Raw genomic sequence first — 25,319 nt, forward strand, 5'->3', positions numbered from 1 at the left:
ACGGACACAAAAATGTTAAGTAAAGTGAAAGCTTAGTAAGGGAAGGTGAGAACAGAAAGGAAAGAAAAAAAAAAAAGCTCTCTAGAGTGAGAAGGGTTTGGGACGGGTTGACACTAAAGGCTTTTATTGTCTGTCTTTAACAGAAAATTGACCAGGGAACTTGGTAAATATCTTATCTATAACATTTAAGACAAACAAAGTGAATTTGTAACTATCATGTGAATATCTCGTCTATATTCGGGACAAACAGGGTGGATCCTTTATGTTCCCTTCTCTCAGTTAATATCTTATCTATAACTTTTCTCTGCATCTGGGATTTCTGTGAACCTGGTTAAGTCGCCCTGCAAGAACCTAGTCAGCGGATGGGGGAGGGGGGGCCTCCTACCACTTCCTGCCTGTACCTTAACCATTTCCTTACTCAATGAGAATGCAAACTGGTGGAGCCACTTTGCAAAACAGTATAGAGGTTCCTCAAAAATTTAAAAATAGGGACACCTGGGTGGCTCAGTCACTTAAGCATCTGCCTTTGGCTCAGGGTCCTGGGATTGAGACCCACATCAGGCTCCCTGCCCAGCAGGGATCCTGCTACTCTCTCTCCCTCTGCTCCTCCCCCTGCTTGTGTGTGTGCGCTCTCTCACTCACTCTCCATCTCTCAAATAAATAAATAAAACCTTTAAAAAAAAGTTAAAAATAGAACTGACCTATGACGCAGCAATTGAACTACTAGATATTTACCAAAAGACTGCAGAAATACAAATTCAAAGGGATACATGCACCCTTATGTTTTTAGCAGCATTACCTACAATAGCCAAACTATGGAAACAGCTCACGTGTCCCTCAATAGATGAGTGGATAAAGATGTGGTGTGTATATATGTACAATGGAAAATTTCTCAATCATAAAACAAAATGAAATCTTGCCGTTCGCATCGACATGATGGAGGTAGAGAGTAATATGCTAAATGAAACGAGTCAGTCAGAGAAAGCCAAATGATTTCACTCAGATGTGGAATTTAAGAAACAAAACACATGAGCAAAAAGGAAAAAAAAAACAAAACAGAGAGAGACAAAGAAACAGACTCTTAACTATAGAGAACACACTGATGGTTACCAGAGGGGAGGTGGGGGAGATGGAGGAAATAGGTGATGGGGTTGAAGGAGGGGACATGTGATGAGCACCACGTGTTATATGAAGTGTTGTATTCACAATATTGTACACGTGAAATGAATATTACACTGTAGGTTAGTTATCTGGAATTTAAATAAAAACAAAAATTTTAAATGAGGAGTAATAAATACATAAATAAGGTCCATTTGCTTGAAAATTATTATCTTATTTTTTTCTTTCCTCATAGTCTCCGCCGCCACATGGAACCAGGGAATGATACACAAATTTCGGAGTTTCACCTTCTGGGACTATCAGAGGAACCAGAACTGCAGCCCTTCCTATTTGGGCTTTTCCTTTCCATGTACCTGATCACTGTGCTAGGAAACCTGCTCTTCATCCTGGCAGTCAGCTCTGACTCTCACCTCCACACCCCCATGTACTTCTTCTTGGCTAACCCGTCCTTTGTAGACATCTGTTTCACCTCCACCACTGTCCCCAAGATGCTGTGGAATATCCAGACTCAGAGCAAAGTCATAACCTATGAAGGTTGTATCACTCAGATATACTTTGTCCTACTCTTTGCAGGCTGGGATGATTTTCTCCTGACTGCAATGGCCTATGACCGCTTTGTGGCCATCTGTCACCCCCTGCACTACACGGTCATCATGAACCCCCAGCTCTGTGGACTCCTGGTTCTGATGTCTTGGATCATCAGTGTTCTGAATTCCTTATTACAAAGCTTAATGGCATTGCAGCTGTCCTTCTGCACAGAGGTGGAAATACCCCATTTTTTCTGTGACCTCAATCAGGTAGTCGGGCATGCCTGTTCTGACAAGTTTCTTAATGATATAGTGATGTATTTTGCAACTGTGCTTCTGGGTGGTGCTCCCCTGCCTGGGATCCTTTATTCTTACTCTAAGATAGTTTCCTCCATATGTCGAATATCATCAGCTCAGGGCAAGTATAAAGCATTTTCCACTTGTGCATCGTACCTCTCGGTTGTCTACTTATTTTATTATACGGGCCTAGGAGTGTACCTGAGCTCTGCTGCTCCCCAGAGCTCCCACGCAAGTGCAGTGGCCTCGGTGATGTACACGGTGGTCACCCCCATGCTGAACCCCTTCATCTACAGCCTGAGGAACAAGGACATAAAGGGGGCTCTGAAAAGAATCCTTGGGGTTCCAGTGATGTGAGGGCCAATAGTCCTGGGCTGAAGAAGTGCCCATGATTGTAGGACTCACAGTCCTAGAGCCAGCAACTGCTATTCTTTAATCAGACTGTGGAAGTAGAATCTGCTCCTTCTATTTATTTCCTGGAATTTCCATTTGTTCGAATTCAACTTTTCCACGCATTTAAGTAACTCACTTTATTAGGCTTCTGCTCTCTCTGATACACACACACAGTTTTCCCCTTTTTCCATCTTCATATATTCCTAATGCTTCACAAACCTTTTATCACAAGTGCCTGGAAATTTCTCTATCTTCAAAGGGACAAGTTGGATTTCTTCAAACTAATTTCATTTTGAATAACGTATACCATGCCAAGTAAATTTTCCCTTGGTTTCCCAAAAGAATACTCATGAGTTGTATTCCCCATTTGGAAGACACTACTTTAACCAACAAGCCTTTCACATAACTTTATTATAGAGGAGAATACAAAACTCCAGTTTTCTTCTAGAGTCTGTCAGTCTTTTCACATCACTACCATTACTCCTCTTCCTGAAAATGTGGACTCTAACCTTGTTCTGGTTAAGTCTCAGGCTCCTGACAGGGATGCTCAGGCTAGGAAAGCCCGGGCACCCCCTGCACCCCTGCGCTTGTGGACATTCCCACAGATGCTTCCCTGACCAGAGCCTCTGCTGTGGCTGCACCAGCCCTTGGGTTCTCACTGTGACTGCAAGACAGGCCTCAGCAGCACCCATCAGAGAACTCTAACAAAACCAGGTCTATTCCTCATAGGTCCTGGAGGGCACATGGGATGCCCAAAGACCATTCTGGAAGGTCTCAGAGGGGGATAGAGGCATTGAGAGGGAGAAAGAATGAGTCCCGCTAAGGGATCTGCCTTTATTAAGGCCCATGGCCAGAGTATATAGGGGTTTGTGGGTTCATGCTTTATTGGAGAATTTTATATGGTTAGAATTTGGGTGGTGAAGGGGAAAAGCAGGGTCACTCATGTGTCAGTATCAAGGTGACCCAGGGCTTTCTGAAGAAGTACTTCACAGCTGGGGGCAGCTTGAGGGCTTATCTGGTAATAGTGTCCCACACATGACAATGTGTTTATTCACCATGGTTGTCCTTGAATTGCATGCCTCAGAAATCCAAAGCTTAATTCCAGACACTTATCTACAAACATGCTCCTGTGTTTCCTAACCAGTGTCTTCCTCCCCCCCCCACCGCCCACAGAGGTAGAATTTACTGATTCATCAGTTGCATACACCTAGTGCTCATCCCATCACGTGCCTCCTTAATGCCCATCTCTCAGTTACCCCATCCCCCACACTCCTCCCCTCCAGCGACCCTCAATTGGTTTCCTAGAGTCAGCATCTCTTATGGTTTGCCTCCCTCTCAATTTTCATCTTCTTTTATTTCTACTGTGATTCAGCTCAGTATCCAGAATGCCAACCATCGCCGCTGGCAAACACTGATTAGCAAGATTCTCCCAGGGCAGTCGACATGGAAAGACCAATTTGAATAAATAGATTGACCTTCCATGTTCTTAGTGTCAGGATGAATGTAAGTATGATGAAGCAAAATTTCAGAACACTCATTCTGTTACTACACAAAATATTTTTCTTTCTTTCTTCTTTTTTTTTCTTTCTTTCTTTCTTTCTTTCTTTCTTTCTTTCTTTTTTCTTTCTTTCTTTCTTTCTTTTACATCTCAGTTCATGCTGTGAATCTGTTTACCGAAGCACAGAAGATTGGCGTCCACAACCGATAAGGTTTATTCATTGAGATGAAGGGTTGGTTAGAGTCTTCTCTGTTTTATCACCCATTATCTTCCTGTTTCTACTTGAAAGCATCCAATGCTTCCTGCTAATATGACTCTCTCTATGGTTACACAAAATAACTCCCTTTTCCTAATGCTAAGGGATGACAAATGAACAGTATCAGTACCATCCATTTTTACTTCCTTCCTATTCAGAAATCTCTTCACGTGCACGATGAGAGGAGGCGTCACAGGAAAGCTTGATGTCCTGCTGGTCGTGTGGTTCAGGGTCACCAGTTCTTCTGCACAAACGTGCACATCTTTCAGACTTTCCCAGTGACCCAGGAGGAAGCTCACACATAGTCACCTGGTCATAAAATCATCAGAAAAAAACTCAAACATAGATCGACAATGACTGCTCTCCTCATTTGTCAGATCATATGTGTCAAATAAAAAGCAGCACACGTTCTAATTGCCTCAAGTCTGTTTACTTGCATTATTGTGTCAGTCAGCTCTTGCTGTGTAACAGGTTGTCCTTGTCAAATGGGATATCATACTGATGTGGGGTGACTGAACACGATGCTCAGGAAATAATTCTTGAAACAATTTTGGTGCAAAGAGTTGTTTTTATTACAGCACAGGGACAGGACTGGGGCAGGAAGAGCTGCACTGGGATTATGAAAAATGGCTGATTCTATACTTTTGAGTTTGTGGAGGGAGGGTGGTAGAGATAATACAAGTTTCTAAGAAATTTCTGGATGCTGAATGTGAGGTTTACAGGACCTTAGAGGTCTGGCTATTGTCAAGATAAGGTTGCTGTCAGTCTCTAATGAGATACCAACATCAAGGCAGCCATGAGTTCCTGGGGTGGTGTCAAGCTCTGAATGTCTGAGGGATTCATCAGGGTCTGCAGATTGTAAGGAGATTGACTTTTACCTGCATTTCTCTTGCCTTTGTTCTCCTCATCAATAATGTCTCTACAATCAAATGGCATTAATTTCTGGGAAGCATTTCTGATCTCTGCTGGGCTCCTCGGGGGTCTGTGGTCAGGAGTGAATCTCTAAATTGTGTTTCTAAGATTCATCAACTGTGTTGTATGGGGCTGTAGTGCTTTTCTGTCTCGGCCAATTCACGGTCTTATTGCTACATTTCTACAGGTAAGGTATTCTTCAATTAGAAATTAAATGAACTTACATGAATTGTTTGAATTTCATGCCACTTTCCTACATGTTAGAAGAGCTCTCTCCCAAACCTTCAATGGAGAGTCAGCTGCCTGTGCTCTAGATCCTTCCTTTAGCCATGTGCAATAGATATTTTCCACTTAATTCAATTATTGGAGTATAATGACACACAATAAACTGCATATTTAAAGTACAGAATTTGAAGAATTAAAGGAACTACATGAAAGTGAAGAGTACATAGTACAAGTTTCCATTTGTGTATAAGACTGTTAGGTAAGCTTCGACTGCTTTGTTAGGTAATTATTAAAAATTTAAGCTCCCTGAGCCTCTTTCCTCATTTTTCAAGGCAGTGTGGATTACTAAATATATGTTAAATGAATCTTGTAAGAAAAGAATTAAATGTATGAAAATTCATTTTTTACTCCTAAGAAAGCAGTCCAGTATAGTGGTTGTGACGTGTGTGTGTGTGTTTGTACACATTTTTCTTTCAAATAAGCACATTCCCTCCATGTGTACACACAGAGACAATTTATGATTTCATCTTTTGTGTTGAAGGAAACTTGAGGAAGAGTTGGAGAGGATAGCACTGAAAAGAATGAATGGTTGAATCAATATGAAATGAAAGGATGCAGCAATATAGACACAAAGCTGTAAATTATAATGCGAGACTTTCATTTTGATCCTGAGTTCCTTTCCGATGTCACAGCTTCAAAGGCCTCATAGTGAGACCACAGGCATATTTAAGCCACAAGGAATTCACTGTACCAACTGATGGGGCAGAATATCTCCAAATCGATTTAATTTTTTTTTCTAATTAATGTGGGTTCTTTAAGTGTAAATTGCCCTCATCCAAGGGAAGCTATGAATGAATTGGAAAGATTAAACTTAATATCCTCAAAAATTTTATTGGTGATGTCCATATGGATTCCTCCTGATGCTGTAAAATATCCCCACACTAGTTGTTTAAAACAAACACGTACCTACTCTTACACTTCTGGAAGCAGAAGCTTGAAAGGAGTCTCACACTGCTAACAGTGACGTGTCTGTAGGGTTGAATTCCTTCCAGACGCTCGTGGAAGAATCTGTTTTCTTTCCAATTCTAGTCTCAATTTTGAGCTGCCTGCATTCTTGGCTCACAGCTCTTCCTCCACCTTCAGAGCCAGCAGGGCCGCATTTTCAAAGTCTGACATCAACTCTTTTGTCTCCCTCATTAACATTTGGAGGACCATTGTGATTACTTTTGTCCGCCTGGACAATCACAGCTAATCTTTTTATCTTAATGGCAGCTGATTAGCAACCCTGTTCGAGCTGCTACCTTAATCCTTCTTTGCTATAAAAAATAACACCTTAAACGTACTGGGGATAGTTCTACTTTGAACTTTTTGAGGGACCTCCATATTGTTTTCCAGAATGGCTGCACCAGCCTGCATTTCCACCACTGGTGCTAGAGGGTTCCCCGTTCCCACATCCTCACCAACACCTCTTTTACACGAGTTGTTACTTTTAGCCATTCTGACAGTTGTGAGGAGGTATCTCCTTGTGGTTTTGATTTGTATTTTCCTGATAATGAGGGATGTTGAGTATTTTTTCATGTGTCTGTTGGCCATTTGCGAAGAGTGATATTTTGACTTATTCCTTGCTGATCTTGATGCCTTTTATTTCTTTTTGTTTTCTGATTGCTCAGGCTAGGACTTCCAGTACTATGTTGAACAACAGTGACAACAGTGGACATCCCTGTCATGTTCCTGACCTTAGGGGAGAAGCTCTCTGTTTTTCCCCATTGAGGATGAAATTAGCTGTGGGTCTATCCTATATGGCCTTTTTGATGTTGAGGTATGTTCCTTCCATTCCTACTGTCTTGTGCGTTTTTATCAAGAATGGATGTTATATTTTGTCAAATGCTTTTTCTGCGTCAATTAAGGGGTTCTTACCTTTTCTTTTATTAATGTGGTATATCACCTTGCAACCTAGGAATAAATCCCACTTTGTCATGGTGAATAATTGTTTTTATGTACTGATGGATCTGAATAGCTAGTATCTTGAGAATTTTTACATCCATGTTCATCAGGGATATTGGTATGTAATTCTCATTTTTTTTTTTTACTTTTTATTTTGCTGTATTGGTCACCATACAGTACATCCCCAGTTTTTGATGCAATGTTCCATGATTCATTATTTGCATATAACACCCAGTGCACCATGCAATATGTGCCCTCCTTGATACCCATCACCAGCCTATCCCATTCCCCCACCCCCTCCCCTCTGAAGCCCTCAGTTTGTTTCCCAGAGTCCACAGTCTCTCATGGTTCATTCCTCCTTCTGCTTACCCCCCCTTCATTCTTCCCTTCCTTCTCCAACCGATCTTCCTATTTCGTATGTTCCATAAATGAGTGTGTAATTCTCATTTTTAATGTTATCTTTGTCTGATTTTGGTATCAAGGTAACGCTGGCCTCATAAAACGAGTTTGGAAGTTTTCCTTCCGTTTTTATTTTTTGGAAAAGTTTCAGAAGGATAGGTATTAATTCTTATTTAATGTTTGGTAGAATTCCCTGGAAACTCTCTGGCCCTGGACTCTTATTTGTTGGGGGATTTTTGATTACAGATTCAAATTCATTGTTGGTATGGGTCTACCCTACTACCCAGCATTTAGATTACTAAGGATTTATACAAAGGATACAAATATAGTGATTTGAAGGGGCACACGAACCCCAATGTTTATAACAGCAATGTCCACAATAGCCAAAATACGGAAAGAACACAAATGTCCATCAACTGATGAATGGATAAAGAGGGTGTGGTACATATATACAATGGAGCGTTACTCAGCCATCAAAAGAAAGAAATCTTGCCATTTGAAACAATGTGGGTGGAACTAGATTGTTTTATGCTAAGTAAAAGAAGTCAGTCAGAAAAAGACAAATACCATATGATTTCATTTATATGTGAAATTTAAGGAACAAAATTGATGTACATAGGGGAAGGAAGGAAAAAAAATAAGATAAAAACAGAGAGGGAGACACAACATAAGAGACTCTTAACTATAGGGAACAAACTGAGGGTTGCTGGAGGGGAGGTGAGTGGGCAGATGGGGTAAGAGGGTGATGGGCAGTAAGGAGGCCACGTGATGTAATGAGCACTGGGTGTTGTACACAACTGATGAATCACTAAATACTACCCCTGAAACTAATAATACACTATATGTTAACTAACTTGAATTTAAATAAAATCTAAAAAACATGAAGCTACCAGGGGTTAAGATGTGGACACATTTGGGAGGGCCTTACTCTACTACAAAGTCTTTTTCATAAGATATTATTTTGGTCACTTAAAAAAGCAATACACAGAGTTTACACAGCCTGAAGAATGAGTGAATATCTGGTTTATTCAAAATTTCATGCAACGACAATATTTGGTACAAAAGCCTAAAAACTCCCTACACCTACCTCTAACATGGGATCACAGCTTAGCTAACCCGAGAGTGCTCCACACACCAGGACCTGCACATCAACATCACCCGAGAGTTTGCTACAAATGCAGAATCTCTGGGCCACCGAGGCCCTGAGACCAGACTCTGCCTTTGTAGTGGGACCTGTGTGGATTCACAGGCACATTGAGGTTGGAGAGATGCTGGTCCAAATGGATTTCTCATGTTTTATGGTTGACATTTGTGGCAGGATGATAATATGTTGGGAGTGCTTTCCTTTGGATTGTAGGTGTTCAGCAGCATCCCTTCAGACATCACCAGACATCCCCAGGGGCAAATTATTTTCTGGTTGAAACCAATGCCACAGAGTTTGAGAACTAGAAGCATCCTGACAGAATGACACTCAAGGCCACCACATACTCGGATATTCAGTGTGGACAGATCACTAACCAGCACCAAGCACCATGTCTACAATGTAGATTGGAGTTCATAAATGTACTTCCTCAGGGATAAGATGTTTATAAAAATAAATCAAACAATCCCTATGAGATGGAAGCTCATGGTATAGTACATAACATGATCTAAACACGTCTGTTATAATTACAACCATCTTACAACAAAAAACTATGAGGAAGCTTTTGACTTGTATAAAGTAAGAAATTCCTAATTAAGAGTAAATGTGTTTGAAGCCAGTCTGTGTGGTGGCCAAGGTTTATTATCAGAAGAACTCCCTTCTCAGCCTTATTGAAAAGAAGAACAGACCCTGTCTGGTGACAGCAGGGCTGGGTCCCCACCACATGTCAATGCTTTGAAGATAAAGAGACCTAATACATGGGTGTACAATGAATCATGAAACGCTACATCAAAAACTAACGTTGTACTGTATGGCGACGAACATAACATAATAAAAAATTTAAAAAAAAATTTTTTTAAATAAATACAGAGACCTAATCCAGGTAGGTTACTAGGTCTTAGACTTGGAGAAAATTGTAACTTGGAGCTGAGATAAGATGCTAGGAGATTCAGACATCAGGAGGGGGGCAAGTTCAGGGAAAGGGAGTAAAAGGAATAAAAAAAGAATTACCAAAAACTGGATTCATTTGACCTCTAACCCTGTCTTTTGGGAACTGAGATCCATTAGGAAAACATCCTTTCTGTCCAGAGGACTTTTCCACTTGGGAATCAGTTGCGTGGAGACTGGAGCCACAAAAGGGAAATGTACCTAATGAGCACATACAAGGAGCTGTAAATACCTCCTCATCCCCTGTCCATCAGCCTGTGCAACCTCAGATGGGAAGGACCATGCTTCTTGTCTGTTTGTTCCAAGTCCTACCTAATTCTGGCTGGAGGCCAATGATTCACTCCATCCTGCTGTCTCAGCTGAGGTTAGAGCTTTAGTCTGTATCATCTGCTGTCCAAGGAGGAATTCACACTTCCATAAGGACATCTTCCTGTCACACACCCAGCCAGGTGAGTCCAACACCCCAGTGGACCATGGATGACAGGGTCAGAGAGAATGGAAGCCAAGAACATTGACCGATCATCACCTGAGAGCCAATTCCACTTAGACCAGAGCAAAAGATCCCTGTGTTTGTTTGCTGACTGATTAATTAATTAATTCAGTGCTAATGTCAATTTCACAGAGTGACCGCTACTCACACTTTTGAAGGTCTTTCATATTCTTTATCATTAAATGCTAGAAAAACTATGTTGTGATTGTTAAATTCAAAGTGTGGCTCTAATTGGGTGTGATTTTATCCCCTGTGGGGGGGGTCATTGATCACTGTCTGGAGCCAGCTTCGCCTGTCATAGTGGAGAGGGGTGCGTGGAGGTAATGTATAAACACCCTACAATGCACGGGACACCCCCCACCCCAGGGCGGGCTCTGGCCAAAATGTCCATGGTGCAGAGACAGAGAAGCCCTGAGGTAGAGAATATCAGTATTTGGAACACAGGTTCTGCCTTCAACCTTGTAATGACTTACTTTTCTGCCAGCGAATTCACAGTAACCCCATGGCCACCAGTTTAAAATTTCCAACCACAAAGAATGTAACTATAGGTTTGTTCCCCAGGCTGCTGGTAATAGAGACGTTTCTTACTGTTATTAAACTATCCCTCAGTTTCAGCGAACTTCATATATTTAATGACCATTCTCATTGGTTTTTATTATTATGTTCCCATACATTATTCTCTTTCTCCCTCTTTCTTTTATTTTTAAAACACTATCATCATTTTAAATAACTTCTTCAGATCTTTATTTTCAATTGACTTTTGGAACCTTTTTGACCATAAAAAATTGACATTTTATTTAAATATGTCTACCGACTTACTTCTGAGTTTCTTGTTATATTTAAGTGGTGTTGCCCAACTGTAGGTTTTCTGTGTAGTTTTCCTGATGTTCTAATATATTGTAGGGTTACACTTACCCTGAGGTCATAATCCTCTGAGTTTTAGTAAGATCTGAGACAATGGACCAATTTCATATTCTTCCAAACAGGTACCCTTTTATGCCAGCCTTTGTTGAGCAATTCAACCTTTTCCAATGAATCAGAAATACAACCTTGCCATGTGGTAAATGTCCTTATACTTTGAGACCTAATTCCTGGCACATTTAACAAATAAAACCTGAGGATCTGCCATGGGCCAGAACATTCTAGAAACATGACATGTTACATTCTTTTATATCTACGTTTTTTCCAATTTACTTACTAATCCACATTGATATCATTGATGATTGCTATTTTATAACCCATTTCAGTTTGTTTTGGTTTTTCATACAAATTCACCGGGGACAGTTGTTTTGAAACTACTCATTTTATATTTTAACCTGGTTTTGTGATGCCTTCATTTTTTTCATTCTCTAACTTTTCAGATTCTTAGGTCTTTTTATATTAAGCGCATATATTCACATAACTTGGTGAAAAAAAAAAACAAATGTGAACCAGGAAAGTGAAGTCCATGCACTTTTGAATCATGTATCATAACAGTGATGACAGAGCACGATGAAATAAATGTGTTTGTGATATGATGCCTGAAGACAGAATGATATGAAGAAAATTACCTATTACAAAACAATAGAACTGTCATGGTGTGGGCAAGATTATAGAGCATGGACTGTGGACCCCTTTGCTCAGCGGATGAAATCCAGTTTGAGGATCAGCGTGTGCCCCTTGGGTTTGTCAAAGGAAAGAAAAATACCCAAAGCCCAAGAATATCAATAAAAGATGCCTCATCCCCTATCAGACCACATAGAAAAGAAACAACCAAATAATGATGCAGGAGGTACAGGAAAAATAAGGCTTCCATGCTTGATATAAAAATGCCCAACTTTTGTTGTTTAGTGTACACTTCCTTTTGTGAAGTGTTGGTTTATCCCTTTGCTAATTTGGGGGGTGTACCATATAAATATATATATTTATAGATATATGAATATATATGTATCTTCATATTTATATATATTGTTTGTCCATGGGAAGCTTAAGAATTGGCATTTCTGCACTTTGCAGGGGAAAGTGCACTGATCTGGCTACTTGGGTTGGATCCATTCCCAGCATAACCAGGATGGCAGGGCTGAGAAGGGGGAATAACACAAGCCAGGAAGCCACGGTGTCCTGTGGGTGTGTGACTGTGGAGTGTGAGCAGTCCCCACAACAGGGAGCCAGGACTCATAAATCCCAAGGTGACACAACACAGGGGCCAGAACTCGATCAAGAGAGACCACTAAGAAGGGGATCTGGTTCAATTCATGGGATGTCTTTGCAACACGATGAATGCAGTGGGAGAGGCAGTGTGGACAAGAAAGTCCCTGTGCCTTGAGGGTTCAGAGGTAGCAGAGAGGCCACTTCCCTTCTCAGCATGTCTGACAGCGTCTCTCCTCAGTCTCCCTCTGGCTCATTCCCCTTGCAGCACTGACTTTGCTTCTTTGACTTGAACATTGGAAACAAGTACCTTCCTCGGGGCCTTTGCACTGGCCATTCCCTCTGCCAGGCACACACCTCCCCCATATTCCCTCATCTACCCCTCTGTCTCACTTAAGTTCTGTGTTCCGATGACACCTTGTTTGCAGAATGTCCTACATACCCATGAAAATAGCATGCCCTCTACACTCTCTGCTTTATCCCTGTTTTCCTTTTATTCATACCACCCTCCGCCATCTGAAATGTTATTTAATTTTCTTATTTGTTAATGTATTCTTTCTCCATCATTGAATGATGGGGACTTTTGTTCTTTAACACCCTATACTCTTGCCTAAACAATGCCTAAGACATAGACAGCACTCAATTTATATTTCTAAAACTTAGAGCAATTTTTAAATTAAAATTATAGAATACATGGCCTTTGGGGAAGAAAATGATTGAACAAAAATTCCAAAACTATGGGGGTACAGAGGTACCCCTGAAGTGGGTCATATCTATGCACGATGTATTAAAGTAAATTTATAGAATATAAATTTTTAAAAGTAGCATTTAAAAACAGAGTAATACAAGATTGTGTGAAAATTAGTCATGCTATTTGCTTCTGTTCTTGAAGTCGCCTCCACCACATGGAACCAGGCAATGATACACAAATTTCAGAGTTTCTTCTTCTGGGACTATCAGAGGAACCAGAACTGCAGCCCCTCATATTTGGGCTTTTCCTCTCCATGTGCCTGATCACTGTGTGTGGAAACCTTCTCCTCATGCTGGCTGTCAGCTCTGACTCCCACCTCCACACCCCCATGTACTTCTTCCTGGCCAACCTGTCCTTTGTAGACATCTGTTTCACCTCCACCACCATCCCCAAGATGCTGTGGAACATCCAGACTCAGAGCCAAGTCATAACCAATGCAGGCTGCATCACGCAGATTTACTTTCTCATACTCTTTGCCGTGTCAGACATTTTTCTCCTGAGCGTGATGGCCTATGACCGGTTTATGGCCATCTGTCACCCCCTGCACTACACAGTCATCATGAACCCCCAGCTCTGTGGACTGTTGGTTCTCGTGTCCTGGATCATGTCTGTCCTGAATTCCTTGTTACATAGTTTAATGGTGTTGAGGCTGTCCTTCTGTACACACTTCCAAATCTCTTTTTCTGTGAGCTCAATCAGATGATCCAACTTGCCTGTTCTGACACCTTTCTTAATAACTTGGTGATGTATTTTGCAGCTGTCCTGCTGTGTGGGGGTCCTTTCGCTGGGATCCTTTACTCATATTCTAAGATTGTTTCCTCCATACGTAGAATATCATCAGCTCAAGGCAAGTATAAAGCATTTTCCACCTGTGCATCTCACCTCTCCGTTGTCTCCTTATTTTATTGCACGATGCTTGGTGTGTACCTTAGCTCTGCCGCTCCCCAGAGCTCCCACACAAGTGCCGTGGCCTCAGTGATGTACACGGTGGTCACGCCCATGCTGAACCCCTTCATCTACAGCCTGAGGAACAGAGAAATAAAGAGGGGTTTGAAAAGAATCATTGGGGTTCCAGTAATGTAAGGCCCATTCATCCTGGGACTGAAGAAGTGCCCATGATTGCAGGGCTCACACCCTCAGAGCCAAAACTGTCATTCTTTGATCAGACTGTGGAAGTAGAATTGGCTCCTTCTGTTTATTACCTGGAATTTCCATTCGTTTGAATTCAACTTCTAGAAATACATTTAAGTAACTCACTTTATTAGGCTTCTTCTCTGTCTGATATATAGACAGTTTTCTTTTTGTCCATATCCTACTTTTTCAAAGTTTTTTCCAGACTTGATCAAAAATATTTGGAAATTCTCATTTATGTCACTGGGTACCATGATTCCTTAAGAACACTTTCTACTGGGCGCCCCGGGGTGGTTCAGTCAGTTAAGCATCTGCCTTTGGTTCAGGTCATGATCCCAGGGTCCTGGGATTGAACCATAAGTCAGACTCCCTGCTTGGTGGGGAGCCTGCTTCTCCCTCTCCCTCTGCCTCTCCCCCTACTTGTGTTTCCTCTCTCTCTCCCTCTGTCAAATAAATGAATAAAAAATCTTTAAAAAAAGGAATACTTCCTACTCAAAGAAGATATATGATCCCAAGTAATTTTCTCTTATTTTACTAAAAGGATAGTCGTAAGTCATATTATTCATATAGAAAAAAACAAGTTTGCAACTATAGCCAATGATATAATTTTATGATAAAGGAAAGTATAAGATCCTAGTTTGTCTCTTCTGCGTACATCAATACTTTGTACATCACACCTTCACTGCTCATCCTGAAAATGTAGACTAACTTATAGTTTGTCTTATAGGTAGCCACTGAGTTCCGTTCCCCTTATTGGGATCATGTTCCCCTATCCAGCTATGTCCACCATGCCTACCAAAGTGATGTGGAAAAAGATTACCAAGTACATGTCTCCAAGTGGAGTCTACACAGAAATACATATTAGAATAAATAGGTTAACTTCATGTGGACTTAAAGTCAGAGAAGATCTTAAATATGATGAGGAAAAATTGAAATTATACTTTGTATTACTGAGCAAAATATTTCATTTAAGCTGTCATAAAATACTCGTACTCACTGAAGTATGGAGTTTGGTGTCCGTATACAAGTGGGTTTTCCCCCTTTTGGTGAAAAATTGGTTGGCATGTTTATGGTGTTTTCGTGAATCATCTTCTTCTTTCTGCTGCATAAAAATAGGACTCTTTCCTGTCCTCTAAATGCAGTATCATCTCTTTTCTAAATTTTGTCATAACCATGAAATGGGTAATGATCAAACAAATCAATATTATCCATTATATATCATTCATATAAATCCTCAGGATCAAAGGATGACTCTTTAGAGAGATTGAATTCCTGACCAGTTATGTGATTCAGGTCACAACTTTTGTGCAAAGAAGAATCTCCTTCCAGTCTCTGTGGTGACATGGAAGGTACCCTAACTAAGTCTGTCTTCGTTTCAGCCATCTGAAACATATAGGAGCACTTTGCTGAGTCCAAAGGAAACATTCAAGGTTAGCAATGTGAGTATGTATATACGTGTGTTCATTTGTATACCACTTTCTCTAAAACAGACACATTCACACAAAATTATCTATAAAAACAGAGAATTATTTAAATCTCAACTATTGTATTGAATGAAAACCAAAAAAAAAAAAAAAAAGGAGGGGATACAAATCCAAAAAATGAATATTTGAATCAAAATTAAATGGGAAGAATGTAGAATTTTGACATGAACATTTAAAGCAGAATGGGTATGGTGTAAGAGAATGGTCCAGTTTCATTCTTCTGCAATGGCTGTCCAATTTTCCCAGCACCATTTATTGAAGAGACTGTCTTTTTTCCATTGGATATTTTTTCCAGATTTGTCGAAGATCAGTTGACCATAGAGTTGAGGGTCCATTTCTGGGGTCTCTATTCTGTTCCATTTATCTTGTGTCTCTTTTTGTGCCAGTACCATACTGTCTTGATGATCACAGCATTGTAATATAGCTCGAAGTCAGGCAACGTGATGCTCCCAGCTTTGTTTTTCTTTTTCAACATTCCCCTAGCAATTCTGGGTTTTTTCTGGTTCCATACCTATTTTAGGATAACAATCCAGCTCTGTGAAAAATATTGATGATATTTTGATACGGACTGCATTGAAAATATAGATTGCTCTGGGCGCATAGACACTTTAACAATGTTTATTCTTCAAATCCATGAGCACAGAAGGTTTTTACAACTTTTCTTATCTTCCTCAATTTCTTTCTAAGTGTTCTGTAGTCTCTAAAGTGCAGATCCTTTTCCTCTTTGGTTATGTATTCCTATCTAATGATATCTTATGGATTTGGTGCTATTGTAAATGGAATCGATTCCTTATCTTCTCTTTCTTCAGTCCCACTGTTACTGTATAGAATAGCAACTGATTTCTACGAATTAATTTTGTATCCTGCCACGTGCTGTATTGCTGTATGAGTTCTAGTAATTTGGGGGTGCAGTCTTTCAGGTTTTCCACATAAAGTATCATGTCATCTGCAAAGACAGAGAGTTTGAATTCTTTGTTGCCAATTTGAATGCCTTTTATTTCTTTTTGTTGTCTAATAGCTGATGCTAGGACTTTTAGAACTATATTGAACAATAATGGTGAGAGTGGGCAACCCTGTCATGTTCCTGACCTTGAGGGAAAAGGTCTCAGCTTTTCCACATTGAGAATGACATTTGCTGTGGGTTTTTCATAGATGGCTTTTATGATATTGAGGAATGTTCCCTCTATTCCTGTACTTTGAAGAGTTTTAATCAGGAAAGGATGCTGCATTTTGTCAAATGCTTTTTCTGCATCAATTGAGAGGACCATATGGTTCTTGTCTTGTCTTTTATTGATGTGCTCTACCACATTGATTGACTTGTGAATGTTGAACCACCCTTGCATCCCAGGAATAAATCCCACATGGTCGTGATGGATAATCTTTTTTAATGTATTGTTGGATCCTATTGGCTAAGATCTTCATGAGTATTTTGGCATCCATATTTCAGGGATATTGGTCTGTAATTCTCCTTTTTGATGGAGTCTTTTTCTTGTTCGGGGATCAAGGTGATGCTGGCCTCATAGAATGCATTTGGAAGTTTTCCTTCTGTTTCTATTTTTTGAAACAGGGGAGGTAAAATACGTATGATTTCTTTTTTAAATGTTCAGTAGAATTCCCCTAGGGAGCCATCAGGACCTAACTCTTGTTTTTTGGGGAAGTTTTTTATTACTGTTTCAAGTTCATTACTGGTTATTGGTCTGTTCAGATTATCTCTTTCTTCCTTTTTCACTTTTGGTTTCCAGGAAGGCATCCATTTCTTCTAGGTTGCTTGATTTTTGGGTGCATATAGTTGCTGGTAATAATTTCTAATAATTGTTTCTATTTCCTTGATGTTAGTCGTGATCTCTCCCCTTTTATGCATGATTTTATTAATTTTGGTCGTTTCTCTTTTCTTTTGCATAAGTCTGGCCAGTGGTTTACCAATCTTATTAATTCTTTCAAAGAACCAGCTTCTAGTTTCATTACTCTGCTGTACTCTTTTTCTGGTTTCTATTTCCTTGATCCCTGTCTAATCTTTATTATGTCTCTTCTCCTGCTTGGTTTAGGTTTTATTTGCTGTTCTTTCTTCATCTCCTTTAGGGATAAGGTTAGCTTTTGCATTTGGGATTTTTCTAATTTTTTGAGAGAGGCTTGGATGGCTATGTATTTCCCTCTTAGGGCTGCCTTTGCCATATACCCTAGGTTTGGACCGATGTGTTTTCATTTCATTAGTTTCCATTAATTATTTAAGTTCTTCTTTAATTTCCTGGTTGGCCCATTCATTCTTTATCAGGATAGTCTTTAACTTTCAAGTGTTTGAGTTCCTTCCAATTTTTTTATTGTAATTGAGTTCCAGTTTCAAAGCATTGTGGTCTGATAACATGCAAGGAATAATCTCAATCCTTTGGTATCGGTTGAGACTTATTTGTGACCCAGTATGTGGTCTATTCTGGAGAAAGTTCTGTGTGCACTCAAGAAGAATGGGTGTTCTGTTGTTTTAGGGTGGAATGTTCTGTATATATCTACAAAGTCCATCTGGTCCAGTGTGTCATTCAAAGCTCTGGTTTCTTTGTGGATCTTCTGCTTAGATTATCTGTACATTGCTGTGAGTTGAGTGTTGAGGTCTCCTACTATTAATGTATTAGATTAATGTGTTTCTTTATTTTGGTTATTAATTGGTTTATATAATTGGTTGCTCCATTTTTGGAAGCACAGATATTTACAAATGTTAGATCTTCTTATTGTATAGACCCTTTAAGTACAATACAGTGTCCCACTACATCTCTTATTATGGTCCTTGGCTTAAAGATAAACCCAAAATGGATGAAAGACCTCAAATGTGAGACAGGAATCTATCAAAATCCTAGAGGAGAACAGAGACAGTAACCTCTTTAACATCACCCACAGCAACTTCTTTCATGTCATGTCTCTAAAAGCAGGAGAGACAAAAGCAAATATCAGCTTTTGGGACTTCATCAAAGGAAATAGTCAACAAAACTAAGAGGCAACCCACAGAATGGGAGAACATATTTGCAAATGACGCTACAAAGGGCTAGTATCCAATATCTTATAAAGAACGTCTCAAGCTCAACACCAAAAAACAAATAAGTCAAAAAATGGGCAGAAGATGTGAACAGACACTTCTCCAAAGAAGACATACAAATGGCTAACAGACGCATGAAAAAATGTTCAACATCATTAGCCATCAGGGAAATTCAAATCAAAACCATATTGAGATACCACCTTACACCAGTTAGAATGGCAAAACTTAACAAGATACGAAACAAGTGTTGGAGAAGTTATGGAGAGAGGGGAATCCTCTGACACTGTTGGTGGGAATACAAGCTGGTACAGACACTTTGGAAAATAGTATGGAGGTTCCTCAAGATGTTAAAAATAAAGTTACCCTATGACCCAGCAATTGCACTAGTAGGCATTTACCCCAAAAATACTGATATAGTGAAAAAAAGGGGCAACTGCACCCTAATGTTCATCGCAACAGTGTCCACAATAGCCAAACTGTGGAAGGAGCTGAGATGCCCTTCAACAGATGAACGTATAAAGAAGATGTGGTACATATGTACAATGAAATATTACCCAGCCATCAGAAAGGATGAATACCTAAAATTTGCATTGACATGGATGGACTGGAAGAGATTATGCTATTTGCAATAAGTCAAGCAGAGAAAGACAATTATCATAAGGTTTCACTCATATGTGGAACATGAGGAGTAGTGGAGAGGACCATTGGGGAAAGGAAGGAAAACTGAAGGGGAGAAACTACAGAGGGAGACAAACCATGAGATACTATGGACTGCAGGAAACAAACTGAGAGTTTCAGAGGGGAGGGGGTTGGGAGGATGGGGTAGCAAGGTGATGGGTATTAGGAGGGCTGCTGTTGTGATGAGCACTGGGTGTTAAACACAACTAATGAATCGTTGAATGCTACATCAGAAACTAATGATGTACTATATGGTGCCTAACTGAACATGAGGGTAAAAAAAAAGATTTGAAGAAAACATGAACTTAAAAATGGGTTAAGATGCAAGGAGGTTAGAGTTCTGGAAGGCATGCAAAATCATGGTGAAGAAGTAAGAAAAACTGGATTCACCTGACTTCTATTCTCGTCTCTTGGTAACAGAGAATTAGCAGGAAAAATTTTCCTTTCTGTCCAGACCAGTGGCCCATGGGGAAATTATATGCTCAGAAGTGGGAGTACAATGGAATCATTGCCTAATGAGCAGACACAGGGAGCTGTAAATATCTCCTCTGCTGCAGTCCCTGGCCATGGTCCACCCTTGTGCAGAGCAGAACATGATTGCTACTTTGGGGTTCCTAAGTCGAGCTGGGGGACCCATGCTTCAGTTCTTCCTGCTGTCCCATCTGTGAACAGAGCTTCGGTCTCCGTGATCAACCATCCAGGGATGAATTGGGACCTCCACGCGCAGACCTTCATCTTATAAACCCCATCCAGGTGAGTCTCAGAGCCAGCAGGTATTTCAGGAAAGGGTCAGAGAGAATGGAACCTGGGAACCTTTACCTGAGGTCACCTGAGAGCTTAACCAGCCTATCCCAGAGCCAAGCGATTGCATGTTTGTTTGTTGGGTTGACTACAAAGTTTTAATATATTAATTTAATATATTTTTAAAAGATGTGTTCATGTGGAAAGTCCAGTTGGATGAGACAGAGAAAGGAATGGGGAGTATAAAGTGCTTCCAGTGAAATTAGAACATAGTCAAGGGGTTTCGCAGCTAAGGTGAGTAGGAAAACAGAGTTTTAGCCTTGGAGGTGTGAGCAGTGGACAGAGAGCATTTTCTAAAATTTTTCACATGGTGTGCATTTAGCTTGTTCTGTATTTATTAGAAAGGCACAGGCCCATGGAAGTAAATACTACCATGTGACAGCTGTTTTTGAGACATACATTTCACAGTATCATCTCTTCCATTGGTGTTCACTGGAGGAAAAAATATACTTAATATGCATAAAGGGATATGCCAAGGGGCATTACTCTGCAACTATTTTATTACCACGGAGCCTGAATATATTTTTGTTTTGTTTGCCATTTACTTCCTATATGCAATTGTTTTTGCAAGTACATTGCTTTCATATACCGGGATCTGTGTGTTTTTATTGTGGTTTTGATTGCATTCTTTCTTTTTCTATTAATTATGTTCTGTTAGTTACCATTTGGTACATCATTAGTTTTTTTATGTAGTGTTCAATGATTCATTAGTTGTGTATAACACCCAGTGTTCATCTCAACACATGCCCTCCTTAATACCCATCACTCAGGTGACCCATCCCCCCACCACCCTCCCCTCTGGAACCCTCAGTTTGTTTCCTGGAGTCCATAGTCTTTCCTGGTTTGTCTCCCTCTCTGATTCCACCTCTCCAGTTTTCCCTCCCTTCCCCTAAGAATGGTAATGTTTTCACCAAGTTTGCTGTTTTCCACTTAATCCTTGTATTGTGTTTAGATGTATTTATGGGATCGAGTGAGAGCCTACATACTTTGTGAGGTCCAGTCTATCAGTTGGTCACATCGTTTTCCCCTCATTGCTTTTAAACATTGAAATTCTTCTGCATCCTCAGTAGTAAGAACAGCTTTTTACACCTATTGTCACTTTATTGCACATCCAATTGTTGTTATTTCTACCATTTTGTATTTTGGAATTAGATCTGTTTTTTAAAATAGCAATCAGCTCCTGTCATTATGTGAAACATGCTCTTTTGTATTCAACTGAAGATCCCTCCATCTTTTTCATAAGCATGATTGAGTCCATTTTTGGTTACATACAGTCAAATTATAACTTGAGCTACTGCTTCCTGCACCGTGTGTTAAAAAAGAATGTTTTCCCTTTCTTTTATTTCCAAGCCTTTAGCCATTTCAGCCTAAATTAAAGACCCATATCGATGTGACTGTTGCTGCTTTATATCTTTTCTGTAAGATGTTAGTATTAGATATTTTCAGTTTTGTTGAAGAGTTATTTGAATCCACCCTCTTTAACATGATTTTATTTTCCCTAACATTCTATTTAATAAATTCACATTTTCTTAAAACTTGTTTCTATACAAATGCACACCTTTGTGAATGCAAAGGTGTGAACAAAGCAGGTGAGGCCCCTGCTCCTTTGCAACATAGATTATAATGGAGACCAGGGAACTACGTGTTCATATGATACAAGGTCTTCAAAGATAAATCATATACAGAGAGGGGATAGATTGTCACGGAACATGCCAGATTTTGCAGAGTATGGTCTGGGAGGGTTTCTGCATGTCAGACAAGGAACAGAGAATCAGGACTCATTGGATTTTGTATCAAACAAGGACCAAACCCCAAAGCCCAAGAAAACAAGGAAACGAAGGACAGCAAGGAAAGTAAAAGAAGAGCCAGTCTTATCCATTCTTGGGCCACATAAAAAGAAGTGTGGTCAAATAAACAGGGCAAGGGGACAGGAATGACAATTAGACCAGGGCCTGAGGTGGACCCCATGACGAAGCCCTTGGGTCAGTCAGCACGGGCTCCCTAGACTCTGGTGTAACATCAGCACCCATGCTGACTGCCTTTTCCCTCTGCAATCCGGTCTTCAAAGGGACTCTTCTCTCATACTGTTTCTCCCACATTAGCAAGCACAAGCCAGACTCTATTAAACAATTTTCACCCTTCACTGCAGTAGATCCCAACTTTTTAAAAACTGTCCACAGTAAACATGCCTTTTACATTATGATCAAGCATGTGTGCGAACACACAAATCCACATGTATGTACACACACACACATAAAACACAACTGAACAAAGAGAATAACCATTCATATACTAACAGGAAGGAACTGTGCTCAACTTTTTACATATATGGACTCAGTCAACCACCTTAGAAGGACGGATACGACTACCTGCACCATTCTGGTGAGAATATTAACATTTTAAAATGAATTGCTTGTCTTCCAAATTCAAACAGCCCACATGTGGTAGATCCAAGACTCAACACTCATTCACTGATTCCAAAATATTGCATTTAATGTGATATAGAAAAGTCTTTTTCCATTTCATCTTGATAAATAACCACTTTTTTGTACATTGTATATTTCTTTTTGTCAATTGTGGATTTGTTCATTTTACCCATATTTCTAGTGGAAGTTCATACATTGAGGGGTCTTGACATCATAAATATATCACTCTTTTCTCTTTTGGAGAAATTGGGGGGTTTGCCGCTTTATTAATTATTCTGGGCACCAAGGGATATATTTAGGGTTGGAATGCTGCCAGACTCAGGGAAGTTTTCTCATCATCACGATCTCTCAGTGACCGCTTGGGCTTATTAGATCTTTCTCCCCTCTCTTCCTTTTCTCTGTCTCTTTTTAGATTTTTATACTTCTCTAAATACAGGACAAAATGGTCATTTAAAATGGAGCATCAAGTTACATGTTCATGGGAGTCTTACCACCCAGAATTTGGGTACTTTTCTATAATTTTTAGGGTAATGAGAATTTGACATTGAGAGCTTAAAGAGTATGATTTCTTTCTTAACTATTGTAGCTGGGGGTGAGAAGAGCCTGGTAGTCTCATGGCTCCAGGAGTCTGTAGCGTGCCAAAATGGGACTCTTGAAATAGGGATACCAGAATGTTAACCAACACTTAGAAATAAGGAAAGGATCCTTTTTTAAAAAAATTTTTTTGTTATGTTATTCACCGTAATACAGTACATTTTTAGTTTTTGATGTAGCGTTCCATGATTCATTGTTTGCTTATAACACCCAGTGCTCCATGCAATACATGCCCTACTTAATACCCTCACTGGGCTAACCCATCCCCCCCACCCCTCCTCCCCTGTAAAACCCTCAGATTGTTTCCCCGAGTCCATAGTATCTCAAGATTCATCTCCCCCTCTGATTCCCCCCCTTTATTTTTAAGATCCATTTTTTTAAAGTTTTTATTTATTATATATTTGAGAGAGAGAGAGAGAAAAAAACATGAGTGAGGGGGAGGGGCAGAGGAAGAGAGAGAAGCAGATTACCCCACTGAGCAGGGAGCCCTATACTGGACACCATCTCAGGACCCTGGAATCATGACCTGAGCCAAAGGCAGATGCTTCACCGACTTAGCCACTTCAGTGCCCAGGAAGGGATCCATTTTTATTGACAGAATTCCTTGACAATAAATAAGTGAAGTCTAGGAATACCATGTGAATGAAGGACTTCCTGTCTTGAAGTCTCTGCTGCAGCAGGGAGGCCATCTCGTTCTTCAGCCTTCCCTGACACCACCTTTCCTCACTCTCCCTCTCACTCTTCTCCTGACCACATTGGCTCCATTTTTAGTCCTGGATATCCATTCAAAACAGGCGCCTTCCTCAGGGACTTGCCCTGGCTCTTTCTCTCCCAGGGCACACACAGCCCCAGATAAACTCGTGTCTTCCATGCAGACTGCCTTCAAATGTCACCTTCTTTTAGGTCTACCTGAACTCCCAAAAAGATAACACCTCATCTATTCTCATTTATGACTCTTTTTTCCCCCACCGTCATTGTAATTATAGCATTTCTACCATGTTACTCACTCCCATTTGTGTTACAATTAATCATTTGTCTGCTCATTTCTAGTCATCACGACCACATGGGACAAGGCAATGATTCACAAATTTCAGGATTTCTTCTTCTGGGATTATCAAATAATCCAGAAGTAGAGCCCCTCATATTTGGGCTTTTCCTCTCCATGTACCTGGTCACTGTGTTTGGAAACCTGCTCATCATCCTGGCCGTCAGCTCAGACTCCCACCTCCACACCCCCATGTACTTCTTCCTGGCCAACCTGTCCTTTGTAGACATCTGTTTCACCTCCACCACCGTCCCCAAGATGCTATGGAACATCCAGACTCAGAGCAAAGTGATCACTTATGAAGGCTGCCTAAGCCAGATTTTTTTTTTCATACTCTTTGCAGGATTAGATTTCTTTCTCTTGACTGTGATGGCCTATGACCACTTTGTGGCCATCTGTCACCCCCTGCACTACATGGTCACCATGAACCCCTGGCTCTGTGGATTATTGGTTCTCGTGTCCTGGATCACGAGCATCCTGAATTCCTTGTCAGAAAGCTTACTGGTGTTGCGGCTGTCCTTCTGTACAGAGGTGGAAATCCCCCACTTTTTCTGTGAACTCAATCAGATGATCCAACTTGCCTGTTCAAATACCTTTCTCAATAACATTGTGGTGTATTTTGCAGCTGTGCTCCTCGGTGGTCCTTCCCTAGCTGGGGTCCTCTATTCTTATTCTAGGATAGGTTCGTCCATATGTGGGATCTTATCAGCTCAGGACAAGTATAAAGCATTTTCCACCTGTGCATCTCACCTCTCAATTGTCTCCTTATTTTATTGTACGAGCCTAGGAGTGTACCTTAGCTCTGCTGCTCCCCAGAGCTCCCACGCAAGTGCAGTGGCCTCAGTGATGTACACAGTGGTCACACCCATGCTGAACCCCTTCATCTACAGCCTGAGGAACAGAGACATAAAGAGGGCTCTGATGAGATTCTCTGGGATGGCAGTTAGGAAAGAGACAATTGTCCTGGGCTGAAGAAATTGCCATGATTGCAGGGTCGAAGCCTTAGAATCATAAGTTGTAATTTTTCTATGCAGATATTGGAAGTAGAACTTGCTTCCTTAATTTACTTCCTGTAATTTCCATCTTGTTTATTTTGTCCTCCTGTACAATG

At 40.4% G+C, this 25,319-nt stretch overlaps 2 protein-coding genes and 1 pseudogene across 2 annotated transcripts; all 3 read left to right on the forward strand.

Annotated features, from left to right (window-relative positions):
• The first annotated feature begins 1,367 nt into the window (after positions 1–1,367).
• LOC125281551 (olfactory receptor 7A10-like) lies at positions 1,368–2,300 on the forward strand. The gene has a single exon (XM_026490836.4). The coding sequence runs from the start codon at positions 1,368–1,370 to the stop codon at positions 2,298–2,300; it is 933 nt and encodes a 310-aa protein (XP_026346621.3).
• Positions 2,301–13,181: 10,881 nt separating this feature from the next.
• On the forward strand, positions 13,182–14,110 carry LOC113248706 (olfactory receptor-like protein OLF4; annotated as a pseudogene).
• Positions 14,111–24,394: 10,284 nt separating this feature from the next.
• Positions 24,395–25,096, forward strand: LOC125281424 (olfactory receptor-like protein OLF4; the record flags this gene model as incomplete). The annotated part of the gene is made up of 1 exon (XM_048214715.2): positions 24,395–25,096. A coding segment is annotated over one exon (702 nt), but the record flags the coding sequence as incomplete, so codon positions are not given.
• Positions 25,097–25,319: the final 223 nt, after the last annotated feature.

Source organism: Ursus arctos, unplaced genomic scaffold (genome assembly GCF_023065955.2).
Source record: "Ursus arctos isolate Adak ecotype North America unplaced genomic scaffold, UrsArc2.0 scaffold_14, whole genome shotgun sequence".
In the NCBI taxonomy this organism is placed as follows: domain Eukaryota; kingdom Metazoa; phylum Chordata; class Mammalia; order Carnivora; family Ursidae; genus Ursus; species Ursus arctos.

Excerpts from the sequence above, each read along its gene's own strand:
- LOC125281551 (XM_026490836.4), top strand. The coding sequence starts at position 1,368 with ATGGAACCAGGGAATGATACACAAATTTCGGAGTTTCACCTTCTGGGA.